General features: G+C 36.1%; 1 protein-coding gene across 10 annotated transcripts in view; it reads right to left on the bottom strand.

Annotated features, from left to right (window-relative positions):
* LOC121876639 (papilin-like) overlaps positions 1-22,901 on the bottom strand; it is a 267,725-nt gene that overhangs the window by 61,496 nt on the left and 183,328 nt on the right. For 7 of the 10 annotated variants that reach the window (XM_042381925.1, XM_042381926.1, XM_042381924.1 and 4 more), the window contains 5 exons: positions 15,699-15,805; positions 14,317-14,493; positions 13,760-13,972; positions 8,106-8,291; positions 362-465 (listed from right to left, as the gene is read on the bottom strand). In XM_042381925.1, coding sequence (XP_042237859.1) covers positions 362-465; positions 8,106-8,291; positions 13,760-13,972; positions 14,317-14,493; positions 15,699-15,805 — 787 coding nt within the window. The remainder of the gene's footprint in view (positions 1-361; positions 466-8,105; positions 8,292-13,759; positions 13,973-14,316; positions 14,494-15,698; positions 15,806-22,901) is intronic. The other 3 variants (XM_042381929.1, XM_042381928.1, XM_042381931.1) reach the window with 3 other exon arrangements.

Below are 22,901 nucleotides of genomic sequence, written 5' to 3' on the forward strand. Positions count from 1 at the left end.
ATCATTTGAACCGATTACGTATTGCTCCGTGGGTATTGATCTCTATTCAATTACTCCCATATATTCTGTTACTTCATTTACTCTGGCGTTTTTCGGTTTTATATCCACGGGTTTAATTGACCGCGTAAACCGAGACTATGCTGTAATAATAATAATAATAAAGAACTATAAATACAAAAATAAAAAAGATCAAAAGTGAAAACAAAATCCACGGTAGTATATCATTATTAAATGCCTGGAACACATCTTAATTTGAAAACTGGGAGTTTAAGGGAATTTTTTACACTCAATTCAATACTTTTTTTAATGCATCTATTGTATTATGTTAAGTGGGACACACGTGAAGTGATAAATTACATACCTGAAGTAGCTGGCAGGCAATTATTGAGTCCTTACACTGATCAGGTTGTGTGAAGCCTGATGGCTCTGACTGGGTTGACAGTGGGTCAGTAGTTGTAGACCCAACTGTTAAAACAACATATGGAGGTGAGAGCACATTTATGGAGGTGAGAGCACATTTTAATGACTTATAAAATACAATATCATTACCTAACACATTGTAACAGCACAAAAATTGGGAAAAAGAGTTACACATTGTATTCTGCAGTAAGGTGCTGTCAAATAAAATACTGTTAACAAAAGCAAATAAATAAGCAAATCTCAAATTAGTTAAATATCTAACAGAGGTGGTAATTTTATTACTGCATAAACCAAACTTTTATACAGTATCTGTAAGTATAGTACAGTACTGATGTTTCCATGCAATGTTCCCTCAAAGTGGTTTTATAAAGCATTATGGTAGGATCTCAAGTTTCACGACTAATTGGTACTGGTTTTAGCGTTGTGAAATTTAAAATCGCGAAATGAGTGATGTTGAAATACATGTAAAAAAGCCTAATCAGTTCTGTGGTGTCACCCAAACCCCCCTATAATGACCTACAACCCACCCAGAAAATTACATTACTGTAATGTATTCATACATATTATACTGTATGTAAGGGCGGTAACGAGCGGGATGGTTGTCCGCCGCTGGTTTGCTTGTTCGTGGCTCCACTAGGTGGGGGTAGACAGAGTGAGAAGGTCACTGCCGCCTCGTTGCACATCAGACATTAGCCAGCCAGCGTCACAGCTGGACTTCCCCCGCTGTTCAATTTCAACTCTGGTTGTGTACTCATCTGAGGCTCCTGGGGCTCATGGACTGATTCCCCAGTCTTTCACTATTCAGCTGTCAATCTCCAGACACCTACTCCAACTACTACTGTGGCTGCCACGTCATCGCCACTTCCTCCACGCCCTATGCACTGTCCGTGGCCTGGCGTCTCTTCCTGTGTGGCAAGACATCGCCCACCAACACCGACGCCAAGTGAGGAAGCTGCCCTGGACCTTCCCCGAGAGAGGACCACCGCGTTAAATGAACATTCCACCGGGCTGGTTAGGGTATTCATCTGCAGCCGGAGGAAATATCTGTACTTTGTTTGACTCCCGTAATTGTTTGACTCCCGTAATTGTTTGACTCCCGTAATTGTTTGACTCCCTTAATTGTTTGACTCCCTTAATTGTTTATTTAATATTTGTGTGAGTGGTGTCAATTATTGTGATTATTTTCGTAGTACCGTAAAGAGATGTCAATCTCTAACGGTTGTTTGTTACACCTTGGAAACCCATGGTTCTTGACTTTCCTTTTATAAGATCCTGATTAGTGTAGAATATATTATCTTGATGGTGTCAGTGAAATACCTGATGGGGCTGGTTGATGGGTTCGGAGACAGGGAGGGCTGGTTACTGCTTCTTCCCTGCGCCCTCATCTACTGTACACCTCCTCTAACCTAAGCATCAAATCCCTCAAAGTCTTGAGGTAGCTCTTCCACCAGCAAGTCACCCAACATTTCAATAACATTATAGGTGGTGCCATCATCATCTTCTAAAGTGATGTTTGCCAAGGCAGTAATAACAGGCTGGGCCTTGTGCAGGTACCGAGTAATAAGGGCCCGCTGATAAGCATTAACACGGGACTTGTACAAAGCCTTATATTCCTCCAAAACCTTATCAATGACAGGGCAGATATAGTTCTGAGCATGAGGCCTGGTATTGTATTCTTCTAGCTGTTCACTGAGACATGCAATGGTAGTGAGCATCTCAGTCAGTTGGCATGTTGTGGGTTCACCAGACTTTACGTCATCCTCTCGTGTTGCTTGCGGTTCTTCTTGTTCTTCATCCTCCTCTAACATTTCTTCAATTGTCAGTTGCTGCTGATGTTGACCAATGATTTCTTGCAAATCTTCAATCTGAACATCCGAAAATCCGTGCTGGGACTGATCATGCTGCCTTGACCGTGTCCATTACTGTTGCCGCCACAGACTGCCTCTTCTCGTTTGCCCCGGTCTGCTCTGCCCCACTTACCTTGGAGTTAGCGAACAAAGGCTTCCATTCATGTAACACTGTTGCAACATTAATCTTATGTCATGCCTCAACAATTCTGTCCACTACATTTTAATACAGTACAGTAAACCCTAGTTATTCGCGGGGGTTAATTTCCAGGGTTTTTTTTTTTTTTTACGGGGAATAGCCCACCCGGGTACAGGTCATCGACCCACAACGGGACTAAGGGCGAAAAAATGATTAAAAAGAAATTAAAAATAGAAAAGAAAAAGATTATATTAATGTACACCACGTGAATAGCAACTTATATTATCTTTGTGCACTACTGTATACCTATACTAAACAACCGTCCAGCCGCGGCAGCACTCATCCCCTGACTTCAGCCCTATACATTTCACTCCACCAGCACCGACACTAGGCAGTCATTTAGGGGGTCATTTCACACAAAAACATTAAACTTTTGAGAGTATAATACGAGATGCTGCGTGGGGTGACTCATTGTGCTGGGGGAAGAGGCTTGTAAGCTTGCCACCATCTGCTTGCCATGAATTGTCGAATTCGAGAATGGCAAGTATCTACTGTATTATATTTCTTCCAAAAATCACAAACTGATAACACTTCATGGTTGCGGGGTGGTGCGTGTGAGGTGCTAGGAGTCGGGTCATCTACCATCTCCTCCTCCTTCTGGTTAGCTGGTGCTGGTAGAGCCTGGTCACTGTCAGAGTACTGCCTCGATTTGTTGTAACTCAACTCATGAGTCTGTCTGCTGACGAAAGTCTTTATAGAGTGACTGATAGTAGAACAGTTTAATGTTACTGATGAATTCTTGGCAAGTGGCTGCAGAAGCGATGTGGTGTTAGGAGGAAGGAAGATAACTTGTACATAAAGAGTGTCCAGGAGAATTATCCACCACCAGGAACACTTTGAAATCAATGTTCTTCCTCCGGCAGTACTGTTGGGCGTCAGGAACAAAGTGCTTGTCAAACCAATTGGTGCATTAAGATGTTGTAACCCAATCTTTTTTATTAGATGTTCAATAAACATTATGCTGCGACATATTGGCCTGATGATAGGTTCTAGGACGGGCAGCACAGATAACAACCAGTGGTTACATCAAGAACTCTCCACTTGCATTAGCTGTGAATAAAACAGTAATCATGTCCTTTGAAGTCTTTACACCCCTTGCCTGTTTTTCATCCTTAGCAATGAAAGTGGTCTTAGGTGAGCGCTTCCAGAAAATGCCAGTTTTATCACAATTGAAGATCTGGCCTCAGCAATAACCACCCTCTTTCACAAGAGCTTGAAAAACAGGTGGATATTTTTCTGCTGCTATGACATCAGCCGATGCACTCTCCCCATGGTAGTGGGCAAACTTGACTTCATAAGGCTTCTTAAAAGCTGCCAACCAACCAACAGAAGCTTTGAATGGTGGTGGAGAGTTAATGCACTTCTTCTGTGCAACTGCAGTGTAATAAACATGTGCTTGATGCCTTATGTGTGGCCCAGACAGGCCACCCTGCTTATGGTTTCTTCTTTCCACCCACTTGTGAAGGTAATGTTCTGTGATAACAAGCAGTAAGTTTCGTTGTGAAGTATCGGAGAACGTCCTGTTACTTGAAAATCTTGAGAATACATTCACAGAAGGAGTTAAGACTTCCTTGTTTTTCTTAAGGAAACGCATGGTTGATTCGGGGCAGTTGAACCTACGCATGATTTTACAGGTATGAGCACCACTTTTGATCATCACAAGCATCTCTCGTTTCATTTCAAGGGTTTCCTTGTTGACCTCTATGGCCATCATTACCACCAGAACCACTCCCAACATTTACATTATGCACCTCACTCATCGTTAATACACAAGAATCATTAACGCACAAGAATCATTAATGGTTACACAAGAATCTCACGAAACATAAGCACAATGGGTTATATAATCCAAGGTCACTGCACTGCTCGCTCTTGCTCATTCAAACTAACTGCAGTAAACAAAAAACATGGCGGATAACAAAGGACTGTGACAATGCACGCTACCCACTCTCCACTGACTCACCAAACCGGTAATGAAAATCGCTATTCTTCAGAAGCTGGAAATTTTAAAAGTGACACAAAACATTTGAATCTCAAATCTAAAACTCGCTAAACTTGAGATCCTACTGATATGGTAATGGTTAAAATTTTATCAGTGTAAGAAGGGAAGATGAAAAATAGAGAAGCACGAATAGGAATTACTGCACAGTAGAACGTCGATATAACGTGAGATACATTCCAAGAGAGGTCGCTTTAAACCGAATTCGCACTAAATCGAAGTGTTGTTTCAATGGAATAATTTAGTTTGGTACTTGAGAGAAACAAAATACTAAAAAGACTGAGAGTCTACCCAGATGCACCTCAGCCCATATCCTAGAATAAACAAAACATTGTTTTTTGTAGTATTATGTTAAAACAAACACTCATAAATCAACACAGCTAAAATTAAGGGATGCAAAATGGTCTGTTTACTGGCTGGGAAGATGGGGGGGAGGGTGGGAGGTGAGGTGATATGTTTGACAGTTGATGCCAAGGTCTAGTGCTTATTTATTTATCTGTCCTTAAGAGTGACTTTAAGTTTTTCTCTTATAAAATATCACTAAACTGACCTGGGAGAATATAATTAACATTGCTGGAATTCTTATAAAATAGTGATTAATTTGAATACAAACATGGTATAGTTCGCATTAGATATACAAATTTTAGTTCTAATTGCAAATGGCTAAAAATTTTATCTTTTATGCAAAATATATGACGTTTATATTCAAATTATTCGCTGTCTTGCAAGGATTATAGCAATGCAAACTATATTCTCCTAACTTTAGTCTGTGATATCATATAAGATAAAAAACATAAACCCTATTTACTGTATAACCACCAAACCCTGGCTGGGAGGGGGGAGGGAGGGAGGGAGGAAGGGAAGGTACTACTGCCTGGCAAGATATGTGTTGTCTAATGGTAGACCCTGCTGCCATATGGCATCACAAAAATTGTGACCAAGTCCCAGGTTGCTGATCTGACTTTCTGCCTCATTTACACACAATTGCAGGGTCTCAATTGTTTCTCTTACCATTGACAACACAACATACATATATTGTTTCTCACATTTTATTTTATTTTTTTTCTTTGTGGTTCTTTATTATTATTGCAGTGTTATTATTATTATTATTATTATTATTATTATTATTATTATTATTATTATTATTATTATTATTATTATTATTATTAGCAATTTTATTTTATTATTTTTATTTAATTATTATTATTTTTTTAATTTTACTTATCTGAATTATTATTATTATTATTATAATTAATATTATTAATATTATTATTATTATTATTACATTTCCGCCCCCCAGGCCCCGATGTGGGTCAGTGACCTGTGCCTGGGTGGGCTAATCCCCATAAAAATGAGAAAAAAAAAAGGTCTAGTGAAGTATTTATTTGTTTATTTATGTCCTTTAGATTAAGTTTTTGCTTTTTGTTTATAAAATGTCACAGAAGTGACCAGGGAGAATATAATTTACGTTGCTGGAATTCTTATAAGATAGTGATTAATTTTAATATAATCATGCTATAGTTTGCACGAGACAAAAATTTTAGTAATCATTTAGTACATTATTTTGAGTACATGTACAGTACAGCTTTGCCCTTAGGACAGTGTAGCGTACCCAGAGAAACATTAGGCACGGATTTTAAAATATGATGCGCCAGATGGTCTCGCGCAAAATAGGAAAGATTCGCTTTAAATTAAAACGTTGTCCTTAATTGTGGGTGTTGCTTAAAATCCATCATCTTAAATTGAATCGCTTTAAATCGACGTTCTACTGTACTCACAAACTGTTCTGTGATTAATACATGATCTATGTGTAGTTGTAGTGTTGGTCCACAAAACACTAAGTTGGCATCAGCATGAAAGATTTAAGAACCTGCTGTCTATTATCAGATGCTACTTCTCTCAGTGAGATAATCCTTCACATAAAATACAGGAATAAATTTCAAAAGCTGGAATAATTTTTATATAAAGTTGTGTGACCATAAAAAAGTTAAATTTCATAAGTAATGAAAGAATGTATATGTAGGTGTTGGAAAAGATTGCGTGACCTACAAATAAATATTTTATGTAATACAACTGTTTTACTCTACTAGCCAATAGAGAGCACTTTGAACACCATATTTAATGTATAATAAGTGTTATTCAGTGTCTGACAACGTCATTTTAAGCAAATTTAGTGACTTAGTTGAACTTTGTTGAAAATATCAGTGTTCATGTTTTAATGTAATTGAACGTCTTATTATGTGTTCAGTGTTCATGTTACATTCATTTACTTGCACAAGACGAATTGTGTGACATTTGTATTTCAACTTTATATACTGTATATATATGACTTTGAGCGCTTTATTCTCTGTATAACAGGTACTGCATGTGTTGCTGGGGCTACTGGGAGTTGGTGACCAGTGCAGGCAGGATGTATTGAGTAAACCAGGACTGAGTCTGAGACCCAAGGGTGTGGCAGTGTACGGTGTACAGACCGAAGCCTGAATTCAGCTCCAAAGTGAGAGCTCTGCTGCGGATTCACTGAAAGGTGAACGAACAGCAATGTTTGGATCCAAGCTGGCATAAGACCAATGGTAATTCATCCTGTATGTATCAGTCTGAGGTATATTATTCTCACTGAAAATATAAACACCGAAGTGTCCTGTGTTGTAAAGAGTGTTAAAAGGTATAACATTGAAAAAGTAACGAGAGGTGAGGTTGTGTTATGGAGTTGTGATAAGTGTGTGTGCCAAAGTAACTTGTATCCCCAGTACTGAGAGTAATAATAATTACCGTACACAAAAATCAGCCTTGTGAAGGGTTTTAAGAGTGATATAAAGTATTAGTACAAGTTGTAATGAATTCAAGTGGTGAAGACTCCTTATTTTTGTGTCACAGTTGTAGAATGTTACAGTGAGTTGTAATATGTAGCTTCTACTGAACATTGCTTCTATTAAATTTAAAAATTGTTGGTATTAACCTGGAGGTAAGGCCAAGTGGTACTTATAAGTTGCACCAGTGTTAATGTAAATTTGGCCAAGTTTTGAGTGAACCCCAAGAGGTAGTTATGTGTTTGTGTTCTGTTAAAGTGTTCCTATACTCAACTTCATTGCAATAAATAATCTTAATGTTTTTGTGCTTTCATTACTACTGCAGTATCCATAAGTTGTGGCACTGTATACAACAGAACCCACGAGCCTAGCCTTTGCCACGTTACTACCACCCAAGTGTCATGTTACTACCACATGGATAAGAGATTAATGTTATGTTGTACAGCATATTCTGATAGAAAAACCTGGGTGGTGGCAGCTACCGTGAGTATTGAAGATTGTAAAGTAACAGGGGGTTTCCCAGGTAAGCCCAAGATCAGAATATAAATAGATAGGGGACAAGCAATTACGAGAAATATAACAGAAAACAAAAATACTGAGAAATTGAATTAGAAAATAAAACTTAGAAACAATTAGAAATAAAAGAAAAACTACCATAAAGATAATAAGTAAAATAAGTAAAGAACATATAGAAAAATAATATGGAAAAAATAGAATAAGAAAAAATACAAAAAAAGACATATAAAAAAATATAAAAAACAAAAAAACTCTCCCTACACTAACTCCAAGCAAAATATGAAGGCTGCAGTACTATTGACACTAAGACTTACATCCATGGTATTTTTCGATGGCAGTAGCACAGAACTTGGTGCAAGCATTAAATTGCTTAAAGCGATTTCGATTTCCACCACACCCGCCATACCTAAATGCAATACAAGAGCCCTGCTCTTTGCTGAAATGCCACCGCTTGTAGCCTTCTGTACATAGCCCAGCATCTGCATCCATTTCACATATCACTAGTAAGGGAAGAGATGGTTAATTCATAGCCTCATTGTATACTAAAGAAGATACCAAATTAAACTAAAAACATTATGCATGAACAATACTGCAGTTATCAAAGCATTTGTTAAAAGCTGTAGATTATAATTATTTCTATCTCATAAACATTCACTGGATGTCAAAGCACTATTCAATGGCTACATAATGCTTAGGCAAGAGTATTAACACAAAAAATCCATACACAAGTCTATGAAAGAAATTAAAGTTGATATTTCAGTAATAATTATTATATACAGTAGCTTTGTGACTGCCTTAATTACCAACCACTTCAGTACTGCAAACCTGATCTACCATAATTTGAATGACCTCTCAAGGATGTGCAAATAAGATTTACCTCATGTTTTATAGGAAGCCACATAACTATCTTTTCGGTGTATTGGGTGTATTGGTAGAGTACTGTACTTTACATTCTACTTTACTTCAACCACTTTCCCACTTGACAGGTTACTTGGTTGGGCAGTTGATCACTTCTGTTACACACTGTTGGTAAGTACTGGATATGCAAAAGGCTCTTGAATATAGTTCAACAAGTGTCAATGTTGGTCAAGTCTAGACTTTAAGAACACACTTGGTACTGTCCCAACACTCTCTGGTATGTAATTCTAGGGGTCTCTTAATCCAAAGAAATTAGCTGTGGTAGTTTTCTGTATTGATAGCTTTTTTTTTAACTTGAGGTTGTAACCTCTAGTTGGGTGGCCATCTGCTGACACCAAATAATTGTGAACGTTTGACTGAGTAATGACCATTGAGATTCTTGTAAACTCTGCTTAGTCACATGTCGCCCTTCTGTAGTCTAAAATAGACAATATATATAAATACTGTATAGGGAGAGCAGTGACAGTTAAGAGTGTGGCCACAATAGCTGCTGAACCACAACAAACCTAACATTTCTTGCATACCTGAGAGGGTGCAAACACAGTGGCATTGCAGGACCAAAATGGTTAAAGTAAAAAACATGCAAGGTTAGTTTATGAAGGGATTGAGCTGCTTAGATCATAGACACTCCATGGCACTGGCACAAAATGCATAACATTCCCATCTGCAGGTATGCATAATATACTAGTATTGAGAAACCTGGAACCTGCTTAGAATCTGCTAGTCCAAAAGGGATTATAGAAAGACACTACCTTTAGTATTGTATATCTACAGAATCAATGACTTACTTATGAATAATAAAAAAAAAATTAAAATAAATATATAGAAAATAAATAATAATACAAGGTTGCTTAAAAACTGAATTCTTAACAAATTACCCTGTACTGTATATTGCTTTATCTCCTGGTTGGATAGCAACCCTCTAAGCAAGTTTAACCCTTAAAGTACTAAGCCCATTGATCGATGTGTTCCCAGTAGGGTACTAACCCCAGCAATCGATGTGGGGTGGATCCTGATTTTGTTTTCAAATTGTGTGCTGGTATTTTGTCAGGAATATACAACCTCGTGGCTACTAAAATGGGGAAAATTTATTTGTGGTAACTATGGGCCTCACTAGGGTACACCTCTCTCCTCCCCTTGTCCCTCAGTAACTTCATGACTGTGATGTTGCAAACACTGCTCCACCTCAGCTCGTCCTCCCGCCTCCCATGACCCTTCCTCACTAACCACCACTTATCCCCCTGTCTTCCCTGATCCCTCCTCACTACCCTCTGCCCATTTTCGTGTTTTCAATGTTATTTCACAATTGTTTTTTTCATTGGGGTGGTACTGGGATGAACTGATCCACTTCTGGTAAGTACAGGTACTGGTATTTTCACTATATTTACACACTCTAGAAACTATTTATGTAGCAGTCCAAAAATTACCTAGTTAGGTGGTCTTGCATTTCCATGATCCATTAACTATTTTTTTACAAATCTATAACACCAAAAATTAAGAATTATTTTTTCTGAAGTTACACATATATATATGCAAGTAAATCACTGTAGGTGCGTGTGATCTAGGTATATGCTGATAACCACAAGGAAAGAAGAAAACACGAAGTTCCCAAGCGCTTTCGTGTAATTCACATCTTCAGGGGTGAGTACAGACTAGTCTGTATTCACCCCTGATAGCATATATATATATATATATATATATATATATATATATATATATATATATATATATATATATATATATATATATATATATATATATATATATATATATATATATAATATATATATATATATATATATATATATATATATATATATATATATATATATATATATATATATATATATATATATATATATATATATATATACAGTCAACCCTCACTTTACGCGGTCCCACATTCCGCGTTTCCACGTTTACGCGGTGCCCTGCCAGAACCCAGGATGCTTACAATCCGCGGTGGGTGTACCCCTTTACACGGGTGAAGTATTATTTTTTTTAATTAGCTCATAAAATTCATACAAATTATCCGGCCAGAATATAATTTACATTGCTGGAATTCTTACAATTTGATGATCCTTTTGAATATAAACATCATAGATTTTGCATTAGACATACAAATTTTAGATATAATGTTTACTCTGAGTAAATATGTTATCTTTTGTGCAAAATATATGACATTTATATTCAAAATATTCCTGGTCTTACAAGGAATCCAGCAATGTCAATTATATTATCCTAACTTTAGTCTGATTTATTATTTATTACTAAAAAGGTAAACAGTCTGGTATTCCCACACATTTATCTAGTAGGGACGGTTGGTGGGGGGTGGGGGGGTTGGGAGGGACCGGCGACCGACCATCTGTTACCGTGTGAAGAATATTTTTTTTTTTATTAACTGAAGATTTTTATTTTAGCTCATAAAATCCATACAAATTACCCGGCCAGAATATAATTTACATTGCTGGAATTCTTACAATTTGATGATCATTTTGAATATAAACATCATATATTTTGCATTAGACATAAAATTTTTAGATATAATGTTTACTCTGAGTAAATATGTTATCTTTTGTGCAAAATATATGACATTTATATTCAAAATATTCCTGGTCTTACAAGGAATCCAGCAATGTCAATTGTATTATCCTAACTTTAGTTTGAGGTATTATTTATTACAGTACTAAAAATGTAAATATACTGTTATAACCCAATCATTTCTCTGGTAGGGAGGGAAGGTGGGGGTGAGGGGTAGGGAGGGAGGGAGGGGCCCAGGGAGCAGGTGGGAAGAGGGGGGGGAGGTGGGGTATTTTGATTGACAGATAGTATTTGGGTAAGTATATTGTGTTTATTTATTGATGATATTTGTTTTAGCTCATAAAATTCATACAAATTACCGGGCCAGAATATAATTTACATTACTGGAATTCTTACAATTTGATGATCATTCTGAATATAAACATCAAAGATTTTGCATTAGACATACAAATTTTAGATCTAATGTAAGTATTTTGTTTACTCTGAGTAAATATGTTATCTTTTGTGCAAAATATATGACATTTATATTCAAAATATTCCTGGTCTTACAAGGAATCCAGCAATGTCAATTATATTATCCTAACTTTAGTTTCAGGTATTATTTATTACTATAACTTAAAATCTAGTGGTTTTCCCCCAAACATTTCTTAGAGAGGGAAGAGCCAGCGAGTGTGAGAAGAGGGGGGAGGGGGTTGAGTCCATTATTTGAATGGACATTAACTTGGCGACTGTATTTCTCTATTTCTATGAAATATTAATTGTGTGCATGTACCATCATAAAATTAAGATGTTATTTTTACTAGAACATAGATATTGTGTCGGAAAAAGTGGAGTTTGGGGGTCAGCCGGTCTCTATTTCATTTAATCTCATATGTTATGTTGTTCACTTTACGCGTTTCTCACTTTACGAGGGCCTCCGTGGGTTCAATTGACCGCATAAAGTGAGGGTTCACTGTATATATATATATATATATATATATATATATATATATATATATATATATATATATATATATATATATATATATATATATATATATATATATATATATATATATATATATATATATATATATATATATATATATATATATATATATATATATATATATATATATATATATTTTTTTTTTTTTTTTTTTTTGCATCCGAGGATGGTGCAAAGCGTCTTATTAGTATTTACTGTAACATCAAATCTAAGAAATTTCTTTTTTATGAAACTATATGAGAGAAAACAGAAACAAAAATAATGTACCAGTATCTTATGCTAAAGATGTTACTACTGGAGCATCTCATGCAAAAACCAATATGTTACTCTATTTTGCAAATTATTTTTGTACAGTGACCCCTCGGTTAACGAACTCAATCCGTTCCAGAAGGTCGTTCGATAACCGAAAAGTTCGTTAACCGAAACCATTGTTTCAATGGGTTTTTGGGTAATTGGTTCCAGCTCACCGAAAATTGCCTAAATTCAACAAAAATGGTAGAAAAGTTCACTTACTTTGAGGTGTGTATGTAGAAGGCTCCTGGATGATGATGATGATGATGATGGGAATTAGAATGGGGGTGGAGGAGAAGGAGGAAGAGAAGGCATTGGGGTGGAAGAGAAGTCACCCCATGGCACTATTTCACCCATAAAATTTTAGTTCTCTTGGTGTATTTCAAGATTATTTTCTTTAAATAAACACTGCACTGCATTATATATTGTCAATATGTAAAATATATTTCAAAATGACCAATAATTTGCTTGGAAACACAGAAAAAAAGCGTTTAGTTGAAGACAGTCTCAAGCAAGATGTTACCTCCAGTGAAAACAGAGAGAGACTAACGCCTGTTTGCTGTGTTAAGAGACTGGATGCCGCGCATTAAACTAGTCACTTTAGCTTCAATTATGTTCAATAATTGTTAAAATGACTAAAAAATTGAATATTAAACTTTTAAAATTATTGAATAGTATAAACTTCTTGATATTTACTAAAATAGTAAGGAATTTAAGCCCTAGAACCAATTAATGTATTGGCGGACTGATAATAAAGCTGGTTGCCCGGTCAGTGCAAGCGAAAACATGTTGAGGTCGGTTCGTAAGAAATTCGTTAACCGAATTTTTGTTCGTTAACCGAATTGAAGATCCTTATGGAAGGCAGTTCGTTAACCGAAATTTCGTTAACCGAGGCGTTCGTTAAACGAGGGGTCACCGTAAATCATAAATCTTGCCTTCGATATTATATTGTGACGCACTAGAGCCATGAGGAATTTTTGGACAATACTAGATAGAACTCAATCTAGAGGCTGCACTAACTACTTTGATCTACTGTACATGAATGTAAGGATTTAAAAAAAAAAATCACTTGAGAAAAAATCTAAGTATACTGTACTTGAGTCATTGGGGTTCTGGTAAAATAAATAGCTGATTATTTTTTGTGTCAGGTTACAATTAATCACACAATAAATTCTATGATCAAAAATAAATAGAAAGTAGCAAAACTTAAATGAGTTCAAGAACTCTTACTGATCTTAGCTTCTTGGGTGTTATTGCCAAAAAGCGGAATTGTATCATGGTAGATACATTCTGCCTCACACTCATTCTCTGTAGAGAAGCGGTTCCCATTTCCTTCACAGCCACTGTACAAGAAAGGCTTACATCGACGCACATAGGGGTCATGGTACCATTTACGAAATGATCCATCACAAGGTCCTGAATTTTGTGGCATCTTACACACATCTGCAACAATCCATGCGAAGTAAAAAATGCAAATTAATAGATTTAAATATATTCACTTTAAATAACTGAACTATCTACTCATTAATCACATATCTTGTTAAGTGCTTGTTTTTGCATGCATCTTCTAATTAATTCATGCAATATATTAATAATGCATGCATTTTTCAAAGACTTGCAAATTCCTTTCATGTAATGTTTAGTTCAAGCACAACTTTACCTTTCATATATAAATATGTACTACTGTTTCTCACATGAACACTCTAGCAGTCCTTCACTCTAACCTATCTCTACTATATTCCTTCTCTTCTGCACATCACCTCTTCAGTTAGGATTTAAAATCTTACCTTCACGACGGTACTTGCCACACTGGCGCTCACAAAACTCAACAGACTGGAATCTATTGGCATTGCCTTCACAGCCTCCATATGAGAAGCCAATGCAGCGTTCTTGTTCAGGGTCAAAGTACCAGGATGGAATGGCTGCTCTACATGGTCCAGGGTCCACTGGTTGTTTACAAGGTTCTGGAAAAAATACAAGTGATTTATTTTAAATGCTACATGAAAACACATTTTTCTATCACCATATTTGTAATCCTTCCATTTCTAATTCACAATAAAAAGTTAAAGTAGCTACTCTAAGCACCATAACCATACTCTATTCACAGACATATATTCTTGCCTAATGTGTGGGGTAATGTTCCAAGATACCCAGAAAACTGTAAATTATGAAGATTGGAAGTGAATGGTTCCTATGATAAAAATGACTTTTATGTTCCTAGTCACAAAAATTACCTTTAAAGTCCTTAGAGCCATCCTCAAAAGTCTCAGCAGCTGAGGTGAGTTGAAGAAAAGAATAGGATAGCATGTGAATAATCAATTTAAGGAAGTACAGTAAAACCTCGATAAATTGGACTTCAATATTTCGCAATTTGCTTTTTTGGAACTTTCTGAGGTGCTCTGGACCGCTCCTTTATTCACCAGAAATATTTTAAAAGGTCTGGAAAATCGAGCATCAGCCTGCACGGTTTGTGTATTCGTACATGTGGTTGCATGTCTGTGTGTGGTTGTTGTGTGGCACGTGTCTCACTGTCTCAAGATTCTCAGTCTCAATCTGAGTCGTGCCTTCACATGTACGGTGCATCCTCGTATAACGTCGTCACGCTTAATGTTGTTTCGGTATTACGTCGCTAAACTTTAGAGACCAAAAATTCGTTTAATTTCCTGGTGATCCGATACTACGTCGTTTTGTGTGGTCACGGACTACTTTCTGTAGCGCATCACCCGCTCTCGTCTGGCTGCGCTACACTCTCTCGGCTCAGCACGCTGCCCTTACTCGCGGAACGTCACAGCGTCCCCAAGCTTAACAACTTTTTAATAAGTGCTGGAACGCTGGAAAGTTTTAAAAGGGGGCTAGATAGATTCATGGATGATAGAGAGTGGTAGTAACTCTCGACAGGAGCTGCCAGGCCAACCGGCCTATTGCAGACTCTATATTTTCTGTTCTTATGCTATCTCTGCCCCCCCCACCCTCCTAAGCCATAGATTCGTTTTTTTCTGACAGTGGTCTGATGTATCGAGGTTCTACTATATAAATCTACTTTTACCAAACTATGAATTCTTTTTTGTAATGTAATGCAGAAAGAAAGAGTATAAACTAAAATGTCTATTATTACTTACTTTCATTAATTAATTTGAAATATGGTTTCATGGATGTAGCAATATCTTACCTTCAACTACCAGTTCATCTACCTCTGGGTAGGTATCAGGATATGCTGTGGTTAGTACCGCTTGATTCTTCTTACACCTCTGCTGGCAAAGGCGCACTGTATCAAATCTGCAACACATAACACAATGCACAGTTATTCTCATGCATATATAGTACCTCAACACACATAGTACTACCATATTTTCTTCATTTAACAAGCTAATTTGAGCCACCCCTTTCAGTAAAATCACAATTTCCGCAAAATCAAATTTCCGTTATTTTTGCTTGATTTGACAAACTAGTTCACTAAATCAAGTGTGATTCCATTAAATTCCACGGCTTGGCGCATGGGGTTTGTTTACATTCGCTCAGTCTGTGTCCTGCTGCCACCACATGTGTTGTTCACTGCTACCTCTCCGTGTACCTCAGTCAACTAACTAATGTGCTTAGACATAATGCCAAAAGTCTCTCAGAAGTCTCAGCAAGGAAGTGGTGTGGGGGAGAAAGTCAAAAGAGTGTGGCTATCAATTAGAAAAAAGTTTGGAAATAGAAAAAATTTAAAACAATCACCAAACCCCCTAGTTTTTAGTAAGCCGTTAATGTTTCTCATGTTTCTATGTACATATCATGTGTCTGAGGTGTCTCCATAGGTGTGAGCAGATATATGGAATTAATGTTAATTTAGCAAACTAATCCACTAAATCTAGCGAAAAATAATGGAAAAAATTCCTTCTGCTAAGTCGAGAGTTCTTTATATCAGATTCCATTAAATTGAGAGTGTACTGTACAACACAATGCACAGTATTCTCACACAAAGGTACTTCAACACACAGTACTCCAACACAATAGGTACTCCAACACATACTAAATACAGTGACCCCTCGGTTAACGAACTCAATCCGTTCCAGAAGGTCGTTCGTTAACCGAAAAGTTCGTTAACCGAAACCATTGTTTCAATGGGTTTTTGGGTAATTGGTTCCAGCTCACCGAAAATTTCCTAAATTCAACAAAAATGGTAGAAAAGTTCACTTACTTTGAGGTGTGTATGTAGAAGGCTCCTGGATGATGATGATGGGAATTACAATGGGGGTGGAGGAGAAGGAAGAAGAGAAGGCATTGGGGTGGAAGAGAAGTCACCCCATGGCACCATTTCACCCATAAAATTTTAGTTCTCTTGGTGGAAGTCAAGATTATTTTCTTTAAATCAACACTGCACTGCATTATATATTGTCAATATGTAAAATATATTTCAAAATGACCAATAATTTGCTTGGAATCACAGAAAAAAAGCGTTTAGTTGAAGAGAGTCTCAAGCAAGATGTTACCTCCAGTGAAAACAGAGAGAGACTAACGCCTGTTTGCTGTGTTAAGAGGCTGGATGCCGCGCATTAAACTAGTCACTTTACCTTCAATTATGTTCAATAATTGTTAAAATGACTAAAAAATTGAATATTAAACTTTTAAAATTATTGAATAGTATAAACTTCTTGATATTTACTAAAATAGTAAGGAATTTAAGCCCTAGAACCAATTAATGTATTGGCGGACTGATACTAAAGCTGGTTGCCCGGTCAGTGCAAGCAAAAACATGTTGAGGTCGGTTCGTAAGAAATTCGTTAACCGAATTTTTGTTCGTTAACCGAATTGAAGATCCATATGGAAGGCAGTTCGTTAACCGAAATTTCGTTAACCGAGGCGTTCGTTAAACGAGGGGTCACTGTACTCAAACATATACAGTACTCCCAACACACAATAAGAACTCCAACACACGCTAAGTACTCCAACACACATGCAGTAGAACTCCAACACACATGAAGTAGAACTCCAACACACATGCAGTAGAACTCCAACACACATGAAGTAGAACTCCAACACACATGCAGTAGAACTCCAACACACACTAAGAATTCCTACACGCACTAAGTATTCAAACACACATAGTACAGTAAAGCCTTGAATAACGACGGTAATGGGTCCTCATATATTGCAGTGTAAGTTGAATCATCGTATCGCGAATCATGAATTACCATTAAAATAAAGCAATAAAAATGAGATGCATTCCCAAGTGTGACCTTTTCATATCTTTTGTGTGGCTTTTTACCCTCTTTTCCCCCCCGAAAACAATACAATTAATGAAAATTGCAAACTATATTCTTTAAATAATGTTTCTGACTGCACCTTAAACAATATAAATGAGTAATAATATGGTCACACAAGAGGAGATGAGACGCCATTGTTTTCGTTTGTGTTTACAGCCGGGTGACCAGGACGATAGTTCTCACGAGAAAATTAAGAAACTAAGACCCTGGTTGTAGCTGTAGTAAAATTAATGTAAAAAAATTAATATATGCTTTTAGTAACGTTATTTAATGTTAATAAATGGAACAATTGAAGTAGCTAACCACTAATGGCAAAGAAAAAAAAAGAAATGGATTGGGAACACCAACATATACGTACGCATTTAAGGATACCACATCATTTATCTTTTTAAGAACATGTACAAAAGATTCATTATTGTTTATTACTGAATATGTATTTGATTGAATTAATCTTTGAACTTAATTTTAAGAAATTGAATACCTGGATGTATGTTTTAAGTAATGTTATTTAATGTTAATAAATGGAACACTATAAGTAGCTAACCACTAATGGTAAAGAAATAAAGCGAGACAATTGGGAACGCCAAAGGTTTGAACAGTAAGTGAGTACATGTGAAAACATATCGTCATTTCTCTACATATGAATATGAAAGCAACATTTATTTACTGTTCATATATGTTTTAAATATTAGTTACATATGTAAAACAAAAATTCTACTCACCAATGGTGGTAAAGTCTAAAACATAAGGACAGCCAATGAATATTGTGCGAGTTTTTACTCAGATGACGAAGTCATCAGGTTTAACTCTGGCTGAAGATGTAGGTTTAACTCTGGCTGAAGCTGTAGCTTTCCATAAAGCTGTTGCTGAAAATACTGAACCTGAAGTTGTTGTTGAAGCTGCTTATGATGCTGAATTTGATGGTGTAGCTGAAGTTGACGGCTTAGGCCTTCGAATAATAAAGCTGTTGAAAGAACCTTGCACAGCTGCTTTCTTTTCTCATTATACATCTTTATGTAGAGGTCATTTGCGTTTATTTAAATTTTAACGCTTTGTTCTGTTAATGGATCCACTTCAGAAAATATGTTCATTGCTTGCTCCATATAATATCCACAGACCTCTCACCTTTTCCGTATCATTTTAACACATCTAGTTTCTCAGCTAAGCTTCTACACTTTCTGTTAGCTTTTGAAACAACACTACCATCTGTTGCTCTCTTGTTTATGTTGAATAGGGATGCAAAAATGCTGTAAGAAACCTGAGAAAGTTTTTCTCTTGTTCCTGTGACAGATGCGTGAAAACAAAAGGCCCGCCAAGCTCTGACTGTTGTTTACTACTCATTAGCAAGGCAATTTCTTTGCGCAAGGCGCTCTTCATTTTTTTTTACAGTATTTTTTTTTTTATAATACATATCAGGATTTAGTTATTATTTATATGAAAATTTAATTAAATTTTATTTTTATTATACACCTAGACCCCGACTTACGACTACGTGGACTTACGACCGTCGGGACTTACGACCGCCTCAGATATAGATAAAAAAATAAAATAAATAAATAAAATAAAAATTTAAATGACACACGCATTTTCTATACCGAAACGTTTCCAGTTAATGTAGTCTCCATGTATAATTAGAAAATTATGGGGGCCCCATGTGCATTCAGCTGACTACATTAAAGGGTAAGTGCTCAGTCACACTGTATCCATTCCTTATTATTTATTACTTTCACTGTACTGTATCCATTCATCATTATTCATTACTTTTACTGTACTGTATTTCATTGAAGATTTTTTATTAAATTTTTTTTTTTTTTTTTTTTTTTTGTCTATGTGGAGGCTGCATGTCGGACTTAGGCTGGATTTGAGTCCCCTAACCCAAGTAAATGAGTCGAGAATCTGGAATTACATTTTGATGCAAATGTAGTCTGAGATGAAATAGGGCGTAAATTGAATTGGGTCCTAAATTAACTTACAAGGTTTTAAATATGAAAAGTTGAGTGGTCTGGAACACAGCTGTCATCGGAGGCTACTGTACACCAACACACAATAAGTACTCCAACACACATTACAGTACAAGGGCTCCCCAAATTCACACACAGAGTTAGGTTCTCAAAATGGCTGTGAATTGCCAAATCAGCGAATAACATTTGCGGACTGAGGGTGGGGGGGATACATTTTTACTTGTGTACAAAGAAATGTATATTCATTTTGTGTTGCCCTTAGGACAATTATTTCTTTTTACTGTATTGTATATATATGTGTGTAAACACACACACACCACCCACACACCCACCCCACACCCACACACACACACACACACACACACACACATATTTACAATACAGGTAAAGGAAATTACTGTCTCCAGAACGAATGGCTCCGTCCCAGCTGCATAAATGCTGGCAACTTTAGAACTACCCACAGACATTCTTGGGTACATCCAGAGTGTCTCATAATAGAGACCCTGAGTAAAACTGCAAATTGGGGGGGGGCCTTGTGCTCAAACACTCTCTAACACATACATAGTGCTCAAACACTTCTCCAACACATATATAGTACTCAAACACTACTCCAACACATACATAGTGCTCAAACCTTCTCCAACACACATACATAATGCCAAACTCTCAACACATACATCATCGTGCTCAAACATGACACAACCAATCTGTTTTATACCATTAATACATTATTCTCTCATATAAAAATTTACTGCATTTATTTGGACATTTTAGAAGAAAATGTTGGGGAGAATGTCTGTGACAGCATGATTACTAGTGTTTGTTTAACTCGTCTGCTCTGTGTGTGTGTAGAGAATGAAGGCTGGAATTGGCTATTACCAGTGCAAAAAGCTGCTACAATTGATCTCTGTAGTCACGGTATGCACGCAGCATGCGTCGACTTCGTGCATTTTTTTACTTAGAACGATCTTCAGAGACTTTGATGATCTCTGACAAGCCATGTTCACAGCTTTAACTTATTTGGAAAACCATATAACTTATGGAATTCTGTAAACAGTCAGATTGTATTGAAATACAGTACAATATTGTACTTATACTTTACAACAATAAGGTAATAGTACAGGTTGACAACCCTTTATCCAAAATTCCGAAAACCGGAAAGCTCTGAAAACCGAAAGGTTTTTTTTTTGTGGGGCAAAACTTTTTTTTTTTTTTTTTTTTTTATTAACATGGACTAGCCCACCCAGGCATAGATCACTGACCCACACCGGGGCCTGGGGGGCGAAAATGTAATAGTAATACTAATTATAATAATAATAATTATAATAATAATAATTATTCATAGTAAATAAAAATTTTAATTAAAAAATACACCAAAATAATATAATAATGATAACAATAATAATAATAATAAAATATAATAAAATTTATAATAATAATAACAATAATACTATATTAATATAATAATAATAATAATAATAATAATAATAATAAAAACAAAGAAATACAAGAATGAAAAAAGATTAAGAGTGAGAAACATGACCTGACCTATGAATTATTAGTATTATTATTAAAATTATTATTATATTTTCACCCCCCCCCCAGGCCACAATGTGGGTCAGTGACTTGTGCCCGGGTGGTCTAATCCCCTTAAAAAAAAAAAAAAAATCTGAAAACCGAAAAAATTCTGAAATCTGAAATGCCTCTGGCCCCAAGGATTTTGGATAAGGGATTGTGAACCTGTATTTTGCACAAAAGATAATATATTTACTTATTTTCATGATCTCCATAAATTACATCTAAAATTTGTATGTCTAATGCAAATGTTAAGATGTTTATATTTAAAACGAGCACCATCTTGTAGCAATTCCAGCAATGTAAATTATATTCTGGCCGGGTAATTTGTATGAATTTTATGTGATAAAACAAACAAATATCTTCACCCAGACACAATCTGTCAATCAAAATACCCACCTCACGCTCCCCCCCTCTTCCCACGCTCGCTGGGTCCCTCCCTCCCTCCCTCCCTACCCCCAACCCCCCACCTTCCCTCCCTACCAGAGAAATGTTTGGGAGAAAACAGTATACAGGTTGTACCTCTCTAGTCGGCAACCTCAGGACCTGACCGGTGCAGGGCCATGGAAATTGCCGGACCATGGAAATTCACCCTTTTCCTGGATAGATAGTGACTTGTGCTTATGCTTGAAAGCACCAGCACCACTTTCTCTGCATCATGGTCTCTTTGAAGACATATTGAAGGGTTAAATGTCGTATAGTGGCTTCTCAAATTTCGCGAGTTTTTAAGTCAACGTATTTTATTGGAACACAAAAAAAAATAAATAAAAATTTTGACGGCGGAAACTTGAATTTCGACGGGTTTGAACGGCCCGCCAACGTGCAGACGACGTGCATAATCGTGTAAACAACATCATTTCTCTTATGTACAAAAGATTCATTATTGTTTATTACTGAATGTCTTTTTTTATTGAATTAATGTTTATGTGTGCAAAATGAGCAATATAATTCATTAATAATACGTAGAATATTAAAACATACTAGGAAATGACACAGCATTGTTTTCGTTGATTACAAAACCAGTGACTGACTGGTTCTACATATAAAACTGAAGAAAATAAGACCTTGGTTGTAGCTGTAGTAAAATTAATATGGTGGTTTTAAGTAATGTTATTTAATGTAAATAAATAGAACAATAGAAGTAGCTAACGATAATGGTAAAGAAAAAAGAGAGATCACGTATGTAAGTGCGCACACGTGAAAACATATCGTCATTACTTTACATAAGAATATGAAAGCAACACTTATTTACTGTTCATATATATTTTAATTAATGTTTCTGAATTTGTTTTTACTGAATTATGTTTGTGTGCAAAATTAGCAATACAATTTATTAATAATACGTGGAATATTAAAACACACGATGAGACGAGACGGCTGCCGGCATTGTTTATGTAAAGCTTACAAAACCAGTGACTGACTGGTTCTACATATAAAACTGAAGAAAATAAGACCCTGATTGTAGCTGTAGTAAAATTAATGTAAAAAAATTAATATGGTTGTTTGAAGTACCTGTAATGTTATTTAATGTTAATAAATGGAACAATATAAGTAGCTAACCATTAATGGTAAAAAAAAAGTGAGACTGCG

The sequence above is a fragment of the Homarus americanus genome, unplaced genomic scaffold (assembly GCF_018991925.1).
Source record: "Homarus americanus isolate GMGI-L3 unplaced genomic scaffold, GMGI_Hamer_2.0 scaffold28, whole genome shotgun sequence".
In the NCBI taxonomy this organism is placed as follows: domain Eukaryota; kingdom Metazoa; phylum Arthropoda; class Malacostraca; order Decapoda; family Nephropidae; genus Homarus; species Homarus americanus.